Source organism: Dermacentor silvarum, chromosome 5 (assembly GCF_013339745.2).
Source record: "Dermacentor silvarum isolate Dsil-2018 chromosome 5, BIME_Dsil_1.4, whole genome shotgun sequence".
In the NCBI taxonomy this organism is placed as follows: domain Eukaryota; kingdom Metazoa; phylum Arthropoda; class Arachnida; order Ixodida; family Ixodidae; genus Dermacentor; species Dermacentor silvarum.
The window spans coordinates 32,275,002-32,290,846 of record NC_051158.1 but is presented as its reverse complement, the minus strand read 5'-3'; the positions used below and the strand labels follow the sequence as shown (position 1 = coordinate 32,290,846).

The 15,845-nt window shown below is 45.9% G+C and overlaps 1 protein-coding gene across 1 annotated transcript; it reads left to right on the top strand.

Moving 5' to 3' along the window:
• The first annotated feature begins 370 nt into the window (after positions 1-370).
• Positions 371-15,555, top strand: LOC119454048 (phospholipid-transporting ATPase ABCA3). The gene is made up of 5 exons (XM_049667889.1): positions 371-416; positions 741-898; positions 1,850-2,005; positions 12,420-12,630; positions 15,299-15,555. The coding sequence occupies exons 1-5, from the start codon at positions 371-373 to the stop codon at positions 15,553-15,555; spliced, it is 828 nt and encodes a 275-aa protein (XP_049523846.1).
• The last annotated feature ends 290 nt before the right edge of the window (positions 15,556-15,845 follow it).

The following is a 15,845-nucleotide window of genomic DNA, read 5'->3' as shown; positions in this document are numbered from 1 at the left end:
GCTCCACCTGAGAAGCGATTATTCCTAGTATTGGTGGACTGTATATAGTGTCACGGCATTGTAGGAACGAGACGACGATAACAGCAATTGACCAAGTAAAATGGAATATTTCGTTGGGTCAGCTTGTACCTACCAAGAAAAGAACTGGGTGGTTGCGATCGGGACAAGCGCAGTAATGGTCAGCACAAAACGACGTGTCTGAGTTCACAACGCTCTTGCTTGGTGCGTTAACTTTGCCATTGGCTGTCTGCATTCGTATTGGGATTAGATGAAATTTGCTCTTACGAAGAATTCCAGCGGGCAAGCCATTTTTTACTCATGTGGGACCAGAGCCGAACATGCTCTAGGCCGGGTGCTAAATTTACAAATGATGCAGGAGATTCTCGCTGACCTTCGTGTAGCATTGCGAATGTTCGGTAAAGTAGCTGGAAGCTTCGGTTTGAAGACAAACCCCAAATTGTCTTCACGAAATGGCGATAACAGCACAACATCGAGAACAAGCTGAGGCAATGATGTGCACAAGTAATGCAAGATCACACGCTTCGGACAAGTCAGTGGTAAGCCCTCACTTAAGCTGCATTTACAAAAAAAAAGCAAACAGAACATATCAGTTGGCAGTATATTTATAGGCTGATATGCTTTGTTTTGGTTTCAATGAACATGGTCTTTAGCAATTACTGAAGGTACCTTCTGTAAAAAGCCTTGCAGTTGAAGACTTTACGTGTCTCTGCTTTGTGCAGGCGCACTCGGAGGACCGACTAGCGGCAGGGTGACAGTGTGCGGCCACAGTTTGTACACCAGCCAAGAGTTGGTACGCAGGGAGGTCACACTGTGCCAGCAGTCTGACATCTTTTTTGAGGACCTGACATGCGAGGAGAACGCCATTTACTTCGCCACCGTAAGTGCCGCGCTGGCTTCTCAAAAAAGCTTGTTCCTTGCAAAGAACCGTAGCGAGTTGAACGAAACAGTTCAAGCACGAGTGAGTGCAAGAACATGTCCGCCAGTCGGTACAAGTTCAGTCAGAAATCACTCGGTGTCGCACTTCCGTTGTGGAGATACTGGTTTGCTCTCGTTGTAAATAAGGGAAGTACCCTTCAAAGACAATTACAATAAGAAAAGTACTCTTCAAAGACAATTACGTGTTTGGAAAATTTAGAACCAGACTAAATGTAAACTAAACCTCCAGCCACCGTAAGGGTTGAAAGTGTAATTGATCACATGTTGGCAAGGAGGTGAACAAAAATTTAGAAATTGGAAAGATAAGTGTGGTGTTCAATCTACGCTTCGTTTCAATCGCTGCCCAAAGCAGAAAATAGTATGTACGGAGCATCAGATTCGCCCTCAACCTCTATAAACTTATAAAAACTTGTGGGTGGTGTCATAATGCAGCGCAATGCTGTAATCCAATCGCATTCTGGTAGCTAAGCCTCAGGCATAGGTTTTGCGACAATTTTTAAACAGTCACCAATGAGGGGTAATTGGAAAAATGACACCATTGTTACCAACGCATTGCCAAAAGTGTAACAAGCTTAATACACATCCTCATTTGAAGCTTGTGCCATTGCACCGTAACATTCAAATTCTATCCCATTCTCATAAGCAGTCATGAGACATCATTTCTTCAACAATGTTTTTGAAGGGAATCACCACCACAGAAAGATGAGTGGAGAGACAGTGAAAAGGTCGTTAGCTCTGTTCATGGTGAAGTTAGAAAAACATTTAAAACACCTCCTCGTTTGGTAGTTTTTCATTCCACGGCAACTCTTAAATTACATCACATTCTCATAGATAGTCATCAAACACTCGACAAAGCCGCCATGACCAGTTAATGCATTCGTATTTTCAACAGCTAAGGGATACCGACGGCGGTGATGTGCAGCATGCCACGACGAGCATGCTGGAGAAACTGAACTTGAGCGACGTGGGACCCAAGATGCCCGGAGAGATTTCCTGCGGAAAGGCTCGAATGTTGAGTCTGGCCACCGCCATCGCTTCGCAGCCCAAGGTGATGTTTCACCGAAGCAGTTTATTTAAACATTCCGCAGAAAATTATTAGATGCCCTTATATAAGGTCGTTTGATTACGTGTATAGAGATACTCGTCTTGCGTTTCTTGTCTACTAATGTCTGATGTCCGTCCCCAAGAATTCTCGACATGAGCCGTGCAATACTCATAAAGTGCATGCACACTGGGATGGTTCTATCGCGCAAGTAGGCGGGATCCTATTGACAACAAAATGGACGCGTTTCCGATAAAGACTTCGTTCGATACTGCTGACCAGCAACTCCCATGAGATGCGCTCCGCATGTGCTAAAACTTGCTAAGTATTTGGGGCAGGTTTTTTCCTTACTTAAGGTCAGTGCCAAAGTATATTTGGAATGCGTGTATCGAAAAAGACGAAATACATTGTACTCACGCTACAAATGCAAACAGTATGTTACCAAGATAAATACGGTTACGAACCACACTGGCATATCTAAAACTGCGGCGTGCCAGCCAGCACTAGCGCAACCATTGCACCCTCGCAGCTACAGCGCGTGAATTACTGTAGTGTTGGTCTCTACTATGCTCTTCATAATGCAAGACATTGGTCGCTTTCACCAGCTGCACTACATCTCACCTACATATACACTGTACACAGCGCTAGATAAACCATGTTCTTACCTGAAAACCAATGATCTTTGCGACTAGCTGGAATGATCACACTCTCGCCAACGGAACAGTACAAAGAAAAGGCGGCAAGGTTCTGACTGGTGTTCGAGAAGTTACAGGGAGTGTTTTTTCTTGCGCAACTATGTTTTGCGTTTTTGACTACTGCTCCAGGAGGGCACATGTGACCGGCCAACGAAGGTCTAAGGAGATCACCTCAGGTCATCAAACTGCACAGATCCCACACAATGTGGGAATCAATGTCATCGAGGCATTTTGCAAGTATCTATAGCTATCCGGCATATTTTAGGGTTTCCGGAAAGCGTTACAATAGGTGGACCATGGTGTTTGTGTAAATCGGGTCGCTGCGTGTGTGCGATACTAGAGTACGTGTGTATAACGACAGCAGCAACACGACGACAATGGTTACGACAATGGTATGTAATTAAACACGCATAGGTATTGAACGACCTGAGAGGTACAAGGATTGGGACGTGATCTGAGACCAAGTGTTAAAGGGCAACTCCGGCGATTTTTCGATATCAACGGATGTCGATGAAATTCGCTGGGTCTGTTCCTCTGAACACCTCCGTTATGTCCTAAAAAAACAGGCTTGAGAGTTGCACAGATTTTCTACAAATGAATTTAATTTATTGCCTCGAGGACCCTACCTTACCTCAGGCCACATTGTGTATGACGTCACGAATATTCCAAGCAGAGCATGCCGGGATCATGCAGACGACAGTGACGAGAGCATGGAGAAGTCCAGGAGTCTGTGCTGTAGTATGCCCCAGATTCAAAGCTGTTGCTCTTTGACAGATCCGAGGAGCTTGTGCAGCTCATACTGTCATTTGAGGACATGGTACCAATGATGCAGCGTGGTCGCGAATCAACTGAGCGTCTGCTCTTCAGCGGTTTCGATCTCCACGCTGACGAGACCGACATGCATTGCGCGCCTTCCCCGCTGGTCAGGCGCGTAGCCAGGGGGGGGGGGGGGGAGGGCTGATGGGGCTTCAGCCCCCCCCCCCCCCCGAAATGTTTTCGTGCTGGCATGCATCGCCGACCAAAGCTACCACCGACGCCGGGAATCATTCTGCATTCTGTCTACAATGTCTTTTTCACGCTCGAATAACATTTCAGCACGAACATTGCGAACTCGGGCTGGATTTCATGGCACCTGGGGTGGATTTCGTGGCACCTCGGGTCACGTAACGCAAGGAGCCCCATCCGAGCACAAACTTTCAAGGGCTTTTCGATAGCGAGCGGGCGCGTTGCGGCATCTCGCAGCGGCCGCGGAATCTACGGAGTGCATAGATTTCAATTCCGAAATTTTATGGGTGTAAAGTTCTCATAAACTTTTGACGCGAAAGGTGCACTGACATTTCCAAAGGCGTGCTTTAAAAGATTTTCAATTATGGAACTTTATGGGGTTAATGCTGTTATAAACTTGGACCAACATGCGTGCACTGGAGCCCTCGTGTCCAAGCCGTTCCAGAAATGAAAGCACGCGCTCGCAATCTTCCACACACACGAAAATACTAAATATTACCGTGACTGTGAGCTAGCAGGTGATAATTTTCTCCAAACATTTTCAGGACGCGTGCCCAATGTGATCGATCAGCTTGACGAGGGCAGGCAAAGTAAAATATGAGAAAACAGGAGAAAGGAAATGGCCTATTATTGAGGAAATTCTTTTTGCGGGCTACAAGGTCTGACTCTCCGTGGCCACAGGGACAGTGGCCCTATGGATTTAAGCATATGCCCCTAAGAAAGTACAGGTATTTTCAGAGCGCTTCTTCGCATGCGAGCTGATTCTGGAGATACATATCTGAAGAACCATTTGGAAAGTTGCCCCAGTAATGCCTCGTATTTAAGCCCAGATGCCCAAAACAAAATTATACAAATTTGTGGCGAAATTATCAAAGAAAGCCTAGTTGCAAAATCAGGCTGCTTCTCCATACTTCCTGACGAAACGACGTACATCGGTGGAATCTAACAGCCTACTGTTTGTGCAAGGTACCTAAACAAGGATGCCAACGACACCGAGGGAGTGATTTAGGTTTTAGCACCGGAATGGATGCCCTCTCTCATTGCGACTGCAGGTTCTTTGTAAATGTGTACAAACTGTTCCAGATTTTAGTCACCCTTCCAGTGGCCACTGCCAGCGCAGAGAGAATATTTTTTAATAAGAGTTTACTAAAAACCTACTTGCGCTCTACAATGTCTGTGGAACGAATGGTTAGACTGGTGCTTATATACACCCACAGAGAAGTCGGCATCAACGTGTCCGAAGTCATTGACCGCTTCGCTCAACTTCCTCGCCGAGAGAAGTTTGTCCTTTAGATAGCGAAGCAGCAAAAATCAATGCAAGTAAAAAGCTCTGTTCCTTCAGGTCCATAAGCTCGTAATTATGAAAACGTATGACTGTTCGTTAGCTTTTAAAACCGCGGAAATTTCAGCCGTTCATTCTAGCAGTTAGCATCATGATCAAAATTATCATGCGAATACGAAAATTACGAGGACATCAATAACCAATTTTGACCGACCTGGCTCATTGAAAGCCCGGCCCATGCGGCGTTTGCCAAAAACACACTCGGATATTGGGTAGTAACTTGCCGCATCATCTGTGGCTTTCGTTTGTCCTTTTCTTTCCTTTTTAGCTACCTGCTTTTATTTCTTTTTTGAAACGAAGCAAAACCCTCCTTTTATTTTGGGTGCAGAATAATTGTTGCCGCTGTGCGGGCAGTTAAATTACACATTTTCGTACTGATTTCTGCATTATTCCTCTATTATTCTACCTGTATGGTGCTGTCGCGACCGCTGCATGGCCCGAGTACATATCACGATTTCTGCGATCATAGTTTTGTTCTTGCCTAGATCATCTGTCTTTCTGTGCGCAAAGTTTACTATCTCTGACTCCGCAACGTGATTATTTGTCTTGTTTGACGCATAATATACAGTGACGTTTGCTTAAATACGTAGATTTATTGGAGACTTAGACGTATATTTAAATATCTTGTTGCGAGGTGTTCTGTATATAAGCACTGAACTTTGTTTCCAGCTACTTTTTTTTGCCCTTTAGCGAGTTGTATCTTGGCATTTGTATATTCCATGCTGTCTTCGCATTTCTAATGTATATTATGCAGAACTCTTACTTTTATGTGACTGCCACAAATACGAAGATGAGAGGATTGCCCTTCGGACGGCTTTGGGGCACTTCATAGAGTTTCTAAATAAATAACCATATAGTAATATGAAACTCTATGGGGCACTTAGACAAGAGGCCTTTTACGGAGGAAAAGATCTTGGGCGCGTGGCCTCGTGCTTCTGCTATGTGCAGGGTTACAAAGGCGCTGCTGCGTTTTTTGAAGTGCACAAGCCTGTATGACCGCCTGTGACGAAACTCAGTGATGAACGCTTAACTGTAAATGTGCAACGTGTGAACTGTGAACTTCTCGCTTCCTTCTCTTTCAATCCCTTCTCCCCCTTCCCCAGTGCAGGGTAGCCTACCGGGCTCAGCATAGTTAACCTCTCTGCCTTAGAACACTGCACGGGCTCGGGCTTACCCGAAAGCCCGGGCCGGGTAGATCAGTTTTTTCACGGGCTCGGGCACGGCGTGTGCTTTTTGACCCGGGCCCGGGCCGGGCTCGGGCTTTATGGTGGTGTGCATGTAACGTGCAGCGAGTTATTCTCGGTGCTCTCAACTCTGAAAAACATGTATTTTTCGGTCTCGGGCCGGGTTCGGGCCAGTTTCGAGCCGGGCTCGGGCCTAAGATAAGGGGTGGCGGGCCGGGCCGGGCGGTAACGTAGATTATTTTTTTTCGGGTCTCACCATAAAAGTTTTGATCGGGCTCAGGCGGGCCGCCCAACGTAAAAACGGGCCCGGGCTGGGCTCGGGCTGAAAAAATCGGCCCGTGTAGTGCTCTACCCTGCCCTTACCTTATGACTTCTCTCTCTCTCTCTCCTACTTTTATTTGTACGCACTGTTGCGAGTATAATCTCGGTGTAATTACAATACACGACCGGTAACAGCTGCTCCTGCGCAATCTATTGCAATGAGGGACAGCGTCATTGAGGTTTTTTCCTGGCCGTTGCATATGTGCAAAAATGTAAACAAGGTTCTTGAATGACAAAGATTCAACAAAATATTTGTCCTCAACTTATTCATTTCACGGCCTTTACGTTCTTCATATCAGCTGTATACACTGCTTTGCTGGTTTCGAACTGATATAGTTCTAATGTCCGTGTGATATTTTCTTTCCTCATTAAATAGACAAAAAAACGCGGGAGCATTGATAGCAGTTATTTTTGCCAGAATTTTTGGGACATACGAATATATTCTTTTATGAAAATATACATATTTTACTTGACAGTGCGTAGCGTTCGATAATTTGTTTGCAGCATCTAATATACAATGGCATTGGCAATGCAGCTATTATTCATGTATTTGATCCCTCGACAAATTCTATAAGGAGGAGGCCGCGCTGCAACCTGAGCCCCCCCCCCCCCCCCCGAACAAAATTTCTGGCTACGCCACTGCCGCTGGTGATACATTGATGACGTCACACGAAGTTGTACGCTCGGCTGCCTGGTCGAGTTTCGGTTTCGGTCTCACGCCTCTTTGCTTATTTAAAGTTATTTTTTGAATTTGCGGAGCAATTCTGCTATCATACGCGTGACAAGGAGCCTCGGAAACCTAGAAATGCCATTATCTTGACATGGTAAAAAAATCGCCGGAGTTGCCCTTTAAACCATCGAATGTACCTATGTGTAGTGATGTGGACTACGTTAAAACGACGATGACATTTGCACTCCAGTGAATAAGCAACAGAACATGATCAACCTGGGCTAATCATGAAGGCAGTATAATGTCGCAGTTTCTACGTAGCGATAGCTGCCTAGAGGAATCAACCGAGGAATGAGAGCCAATCCTGAAGATGGGGGAGGGGGGTGTGCCATCTACATAGCGTCCCAAAGTGTATGCTAACACGTGTAGAGAACGTGAGAAACTGGCATGTGGCACAGACTCAAAACGTCTCAAAGAGTGTAGTGGCATGAGAGGCATATGCATGCGACCGTGGATACATGGTATGTACCATTTGGCTCCTGTAACCATAAGGCATGACTGTCTGCGATAGGGGAGTACCGTTTTTATGCACCCCCTTGGGGTGCTACATACCTATTGACCAGTCGGGTTCTGGCTTTGGTGACCTCTTTTTCTTGTGGTACCCTGTAGGCGCCACAAGCATATACTTAAGGACACGTTACAACGTGTCAAAGAAAAAATTATGTAGAAACTTTACCAAAGTTGGGTCACCCCCAAATTTCCAGTGGGCCCACCTCCATATTTCAGTTGGGCCATCCCTAAACTTCAAGCTGGGCCACCCATCTTTTCAACTTGGCCCACCCCCAAATTTAGTCTGGCTAAACCCCACATTTTAGTTGGCCAGCTCCTAATTTCAAGTTGAGCCACCCCCAAATTCCAATTGACCCACCTCTAGATTTCAATTTGGCCCACCCCTAAAACTTAAGTTGGCAGAAGCCCAAACTTTAGGTTGGCCCACCCTCAAATTTCAAGTTGGCCCATCCCGAAATTTACGTTGGCCCACCTCCAAATTTATAGCTGTTTATCTCAGAAGTTCAGTTAGCCCACCCCTAAATTTCAAGTCGGTCCACCCTAAATTTGACGTTGGCCCACCCTCAAATTTTGGTTGGCCATTCATAAATTGAAATGATGGCCTACTCCTACATTTCAAGTTAGCCCACACCCAAATTTTCTTTGCTACAACCCCAAATTTTAGTTACCCATCCTGAATTTTAACTTGGACCACTCCAAAATTGAAGTTAGCCCACTCTCAAATTTCAAGTTGGCCTACCTCCAAATCTCGGTTGGCCAAACCCCACATTTTAGTTAGACTAGCCCCCAATTTGAAGTGGGGCCATCCCCAAATTTCAGTTGACCCGCTCTTAAATTTCAATTTGTCCTACCCCAAAGTTTAAGTAGGCCCAACCCAAATTCTAAGTTGACCCACATTCAAATTCCAAGTTGGCCCACCCAAAGGTTGGCCTACTCCAAATTTCAGGTTGGGACATCTCAGTTTAATTGGTCCAGCCCTCAATTTCAAATTAGCACACCCCTAAAGTTCAAGTTGGCCCACCCTCGAATTTCAGCTGGCGCATTCATAGATTGAAATTATGGCCCACCCCAAATTTTCCTTGGCCCAACCCGAAATTTCAGCTCCCCACTCCAAAATTTAAGTTGGGTTACCCCGAAATTTCAGTTGGCCCACTCAAATTTCAAGTTTGTCTACCCCTGAATTTCAAGTTGGTCCATCCCTATATTTCAAGTAGGCCCAACCCCAAATTTTAAGTATGACGAACCGAAAAGTTCAATTGGCCCACCCCATAAGCTTCAAGTCTCCACACCACTAAATTCTAATTTAGCCCACCCCCAAATTCAAATTAGACCAAACTAAATTTCAATTGGTCTAACCCCAAGTTTCAAGTTGTCCCACCCCAAAATTTCTAGTTTGTCCACCCACAATTTAAAGTGGCCACACCCCAAATTTCAAGTTCACCCAACCTAAACTTCAAGTTAGCCTATCCCTAAATTTCAAGTTCGCCCACCATAAGTTTCAGATTTGCCCACCCCCAAATTTCAGTTGTCGCCCCAAAATTTCACGTTAGCCCACTTTTGAATTTTCAGAATGGCACACTTCCGAATTTCAAGTTAGCATTCCCCCAAATTTAAGTTGGTCCACCCCTACTATAAGCTTGTCTGCATTTTCGACAGGGCCCCAGTAACCCTATGGGCATTCTTTGATCAATTTCTTTTTTCAATGGTTCCTTATCTCCTATAAAGCCACCAATAGTCTACAATCGCACTGTTATATGGCATAAATGGCTTAAATTCGCTAATTAGGCATGTTGTAGAGATACAAGGCATTACACTTTTTGTATGATGGACGGGGGCTCGGACTAGAAGTCATGGTCCCGGCGTATAGCGTCAACTGCAGGTCGCTCTCTATAGCCTACGCCATCGATGCGTCTCGTAACGTGTAGCTGGCCTACACTACCGAAGCGTCACACGGAAGTTAGTGGGCCCACACCATCGTCCGAGATTGCTTGATCAGGGTTGCTTTTTTGGTGAAGATTACGAGGCCGAGAGGAAGGTGAAACAGAACAGGGGATTTAATTACATAGGAAAGGTAAACTAATTTACATAACAAGGGGATACTGTAATACAGTGATTTGGGCTTGTGGGTGTGACATCGTGAGGCTTATAGCACGTGAAAAGACAAGGATGAAGCAAGACGAGACACACACCGGCACTAACTTGAAACATGTGTAACAGCGCAAAAAATAACAAGGATGGGACGACAATAGAGACGCAGTGAAACGTTGAGGCAACTTCCGCTTCGTCCGATGTAATTTTTCCCGCACTTTAAAGGAAGGTTGTAAACAATTGCTCCCGCACATTCAACAAACGGTTCCTGGTGTTTCTTTTTGCACATGCGCTTGTTGGATAGGCCTCGTCTGGTTTGTCTGCACAGACATTGCAATTTTGTAGATGCTGAAAACACAACCCTAACATTCGCACGTTGACTTAATTTCAAATTAAAATTTGATTGATATGTGAGAACGACGCATTTTGAATACGTTCGGAAAGCTTGAGCACTGTAGTAATAAAACTGTATGTTCTTTAGCAGATCTGCTATTTCAATGGAACCTACTTAGGTAACCGAAATTGCTCAGGTACCGAGAGTTTTACCATCATAGAGGTCAAACATTATAGATACGCACGGAAAGAAGAGTTTTCAAAATAGTATCTATTCAATACGAATTAACAGCTGCGATTTTGGGGATTCAGTAGTTTAACTGGGTTGTCCACTCTGTTAAGAGTATTGAGCAGACGTCCATCGAGTGGTTGTGCTAAGCGTCACACTTGCCTGATGTCCAGCATTTCTGTCGGTGCAGCATTGCTCTGGTGACCGGCAAATGCAATACGCGTCTGAAATTTCCACTGTGCAGCAATGCACCACGTCTGGGATCTCGGAGTTCACATCACTTTTATGGGAAGTGATAGACCACAAATAGTGAGATGGGAAGAAATTTGATACCTCTAGCGTTTGAACCTCAGAAATTCTATGGTCTTCATATACCTGAAAATGGAAGTGTACCATATTGAAGGCAATGGAGCCAACGAAAATTCTACCAAATTTATCAATATGTAGAGAGTCTGTCGAGCTGACACAAACTCCATGGTACATAACATCAGCACACTTTTTACTACACTGTCATTTGTACAAGCCAACGCTTACGCAAATGCCATGCTGATTCCAGAAGTGATTGAAATTTTGTTGTTAGAGAATTGTATAACCTTGTTTCTTTGTATTTCGGACTTCTGCGTAGTATTTAATGTTCGAACAAATTAAACACGAGTTGTAGTTTAGCCCGACAATGGAAGCATTGATCGCTACAGCAATGTATTCGACAACACGAAGTAATTGGCACATAGTTTCATTGGCCGTGTAAGCTGCTTGAAACATTCGCTTACTAATATAGTTAAGGAGCATGGTCACACGCTTGCACAGGTAAGCGTCGACACATCACGCTCAACGACACGTACAATCACTGTCTCAACGCTGTCGTGATGAAAAGCGCTGGCAGCGAAAAACACGTGCTGCGGGCTGCTTCTTGCATCAACGCGTCTCCGAAACTAGGGATTACGCAACCTCCAAAAACAGGCATGCCGTAAGTCATTAAGGGGCCAGCCATCTCAGCACGTCCCAGCTTTACCTTGCCGCAGATTACTTCCAAGGTAGGCCGCGTGGGTCGCGCATGCGCTCAGCAGCACGGATAGCAATGCTCAGCCACGACCAGGCTAAAGAGGGGACGCACGCTCACTTGGCCCCCTCCCTCTCTCACGTCTTCGTGGTATCCTTTGCACGCGTTTGATAGCGTGACCTTGCACTTTCGACCCGCGGGAAGATGGCGCGCATAGCAAACGTTTCGCTGTACGCACAGCAGTTGCACGTAGCTACGTCTGCTGCGTAATGTAGATACCGTGGCTGTCACGACGAGGCCATTTCGTGCATCACGATTGGTCCCTGTGGGTAACATTGTTCCAGGCGCGTAGTGACACGTAGAAATCAACAGAAAATAGGTTGAGTAGCTGTCTGGGTCAGTTGGTACATACTGAATAGTAAAAACCAGTCAAAAAACGAAGGACAGAGAAGAGACGGGGCACACACGACGACTGTTTTTTTTTTTTTTACTAACAACTGTGCTTTATTGAAAAACCCCGTCCCCCAGGAAAACCCGGCGAGTATGCGCAGCTCAAAAGCCGACACCCACACACAAACAAAGTTTATTGCAAAACGCCACGTAGCTAACGTACGCCAGTGCGATAGGAAACTTAGTTCCCTCCGCATCAGTGAGAGAGAGGTAGAACTGATGCAATTATCCCCAGTCGTCGTGTGTGCCACGTCTCTTCTCTGTCCTTTGTCTTTTCACTGGTTTTTACTATTCAGAAAGTAGGTTCGTAACGAAAAAAGAAAATGCCCAACTTCTGCGCGGTGTCAAGGCCTCTTTCCATCTCGCCTAATTTCCAGCGCACTAGTGGAGGTGAAAGGAAGAGGAAGCATGCGCGACAGTGCGATATCAACGTGTAACTCTGCTTATACTTAAAGGATGTGAAATTTTCTTGTGGCAGGAGATATGAGAGCGAAGGTATTGGAGGGTTGACTGTATTACATTTTCCACGGCAGCTTCTCATGCTCGACGAGCCCTGCTCGGGCCTGGACCCTGGTACTCGTCGTAAAATCTGGGGCCTACTGCAGCAGATTGGGAGAGAGAGGGCAGTTTTGTTGTCCTCGCACGACATGGACGAGGCAGACGCCGTGGCGGACCAGATCATCATAATGGCCGCAGGAAGGATAATTTGCAGTGGTTCGACTACGTTTCTCAAGAAAGCCTGCGGTAAATATCAGAGCCACCAAATACTCTGCACCCAGACGCGGAATATCTATGCTAACTGTTTAGGAAAGTGGTCATCAAATGCAACGAAAAGTCTCCCGCCGCATATGAAACACGATACATAGCCTTGTTCCGTATTCGTGGTTCAATAAAGCTACAAATGTAAGCTCGATGAGTAGTTGTAGTAAAACTTAATCCAGAGGAAAAGCACAGCCCCCATGGGTGACTTCGGAGAACTCGCGACTACCGCCATGATACATATATTTGATTCTTCCATCCCGCTGGTACCTCTGCCAAACATTAGATCAAACTAAGAATAATAACAGCACACAACGTGACTGGATTCATGGTGATTACCGTAGCTGTGTTTGTCACGCCGAGCACGGGTAACGATGAGTTTCCAGCACAAGTCAGCAGTAAGCACAGACGAAGAGATGCCCATTCAGAGTAAACGAGCCATCCACAGCCTTGCGCGTTTCGGTGGTGCCATCTGGTTAAGGTGTATGCACACCTAGCCCACAATGTGAACTAAATTTGAAATGGCAATCGAAATGTGTTCAAAAATACACGGAATGAACTTTACCTGTACGGGGACACGTACAGATGCCTCTCTTTACCTCGCATTGGGACTAGTTGTAACCTAGTGTTAAACAAATTTTAGCCATTCAGATAATTATCGCGCTGGCCACATTGAGCATTCCATTATGGCGGCGTTTTGTATGCGTTTGTCCCTAGGAGTGCCGCATTGCAGAGCTAGGTCTGCTGGCGCAGTTTAATGGCGTGGACAGCTGTTGGCAAGATTGCGCACGCAGGCCAAGTCCGTGCGCGAGTTTGTTTACGCTCCGACGACGGTGGCTGCCGGCGCGGTGAACCAGGCAAAGCAATGAGCCTTTACGCCCCATTTGGTGATCGCTGTGTCGAAAAGTACGCCGGACGTACGCGAATCCCAGAAGCTAAAGGTACCTCGGAAAGTCTGTCCGACGTACCTTTAGCTCCTAAGATTCGCAGACATACGTACGTATATATGTCTGTGCGACGTACCTTTAGACACACAGATCACCAACAAACACGGACACACATTCTCACTTCACAATGCCGACACGCCTAGGGAAAAAGGAATACTAAACAAGCAGATAAAGTTCTCCTTAGTACCTAGGCAAAGCCAGGCCTTCAAGCAGCAAATATTTGCCTCTACATTTTTCTCTCGCACCCATTCGTACTCGCGCCTGCGCAGAAACGGCTGGCGATTCCAGCAATGAAACACTCGTCCTAGTACCTAACTAGCTCTGCCATTGAGCTCTACTTTAGCGGCTGAAAAGCGCATCGAAGAGCCTTCACTGAACCTACCGAAAGTGAACTCTCTTTTCTCGGAAGTCGGCGCTTTGCTACTTTGTAGCGACACTTTGCCTGCATGGGAGCTCGGCATATATTTTTTTGTTGTTCGCCTAAGATACCTGCCTATTGTGCTGTATCCAAGAAGCACGGAGATGTCTTTTGAGTAGACATCGAAAATTGGCCATCGCGCGCCGACAGCGTCGCTAACATAGGGGCTCGCTTTGGAAACACTGGCGACTGATAAAGCGCATTATATTTTTAAAAAATACCGTATACGGGTTCAGATTATCCTTGAAAGCCTTTACCACACATTAAGCGACAACACCACCCCTAAAACGCTATAAACCACGAATCTAAACTGGTAGAATCGCAATATTATCCGACCAAGCGCACTAGTAAGTGAAGCATGCGCCCTACTTCCGGGACAAGTCGCCGCATGACGCCGCATTTCCGTTTACTTCGCTTGCACCCGGCTCGGCGAGCGGCGAAGCGGAATTCAACAAAGCATAGTGCAATTTAGTGAGCTGTGCGCATTCCACGTCGTTTCACGCGCTGTGGAACTGACCTTGCGAAGCGCAATCTTGCTGCACACGTGTTAAAAACTTGAGAATGGCACCCGGAAAAGGCCCGGAGTCTGAATCGTATTAACAGCGGAGCTGTTTAGCCGACCGTAAGTCGGTGTGTCGTGCACAGGAAATGTGCGCCGATCCTGGCGGTCGTGCAGAAAGGGTCCAAGCATAATGGCACATACCCCTATGAACTAGCGAAGCTGAGCCTTGTTAAGTCTAGCTAAGCATGGTTTGGACTACTTAAGCTTAGTCATTCATTAATAGCCAATTGATAGCCAATCAATATCTAATCGATAATCGATCAATAATCAATAAATTCTGGGAAATGCTGGGTATGACTTGGTAGTACTTAGCCTGGCCCAAATACGTGCCCAATATCTTGCGATAACCAATACATAACCAATCAATAGGTAATCGATAATCGATAAATAATCAATAAATTCTGGAAAATGCTGGGGATGAGTTCGTAGTGCTTAGCCTAGCCCAAAAGCAAGGACTAGCTAGGTGCTCATGAGCTCCACTGTCCCTTTAGCATTGCGCCTCCAGTGCAAGCTACGCTAATTTTTTTCTTTTTCGCATCTTGTGTAGTTCAAGATATTGCCCAATGACGGGGGATCTTCACGACCCCCTTCCAAGTAACCTGATGGGCTCAAGATAAAGTAAATTAGAGAGAGTCTGTAGTTAAGCCGATAATTAGGTGGGCTGGGAGGGCTGGTAGGAAAAGAAGGGTGTGTATTATGTGATTGAAATGTCAATATGTGTTGCAGGTGTTGGATACAAGGTGACCCTCCATAAAGATCCCCAGCTATTCAATCTGAAGCAGGCGCTCGCCACTATTCAAAGCGTTATCCCCGGCGCTGAAGTGCACGAGGACAAACAAAGCTCTGCGACTATCGGACTGCGCACGCTCGATCATCGCGGTTTTCCGGCTCTGTTCGACAGGCTGGAAAGCTCGTCGAAGCAGCTTGGCATCGTCGACATTGCCGTCACAGTTGCCACTATGAAAGACGTCTACACTAAGTAAGAGACGCATCAGCTTACATAAATCAATTGAGCTGGCTTTTGCTGGATTTTCCGCGAAAAAGTATGGTACCATCAACGTCACGATCACGCTTAATTAAAGACAACGTCGATGAAGTATATAGGTCACACTGTTACCAGCATGCGGCTCCATTGTCCGTGTGACAAATTTTTTATGCAACAAACCTGTCAATCACTGCAAAAAAAGATTTGTGCGTTGGAAAATACAATAAATGTTCTGTTATAACATGTATCGTGCACTGGCCTCAGCGTCAGTGCTTACTTAGCAGGTTG

Excerpts from the sequence above, each read along its gene's own strand:
- LOC119454048 (XM_049667889.1), top strand. The coding sequence starts at position 371 with ATGCAGGAGATTCTCGCTGACCTTCGTGTAGCATTGCGAATGTTCG. Across the intron at positions 417-740 it reads TGTAGCATTGCGAATGTTCG|GCGCACTCGGAGGACCGACT; the intron begins GTAAAGTAGCTG and ends TGCTTTGTGCAG. Across the intron at positions 2,006-12,419 it reads CCATCGCTTCGCAGCCCAAG|CTTCTCATGCTCGACGAGCC; the intron begins GTGATGTTTCAC and ends TTTCCACGGCAG.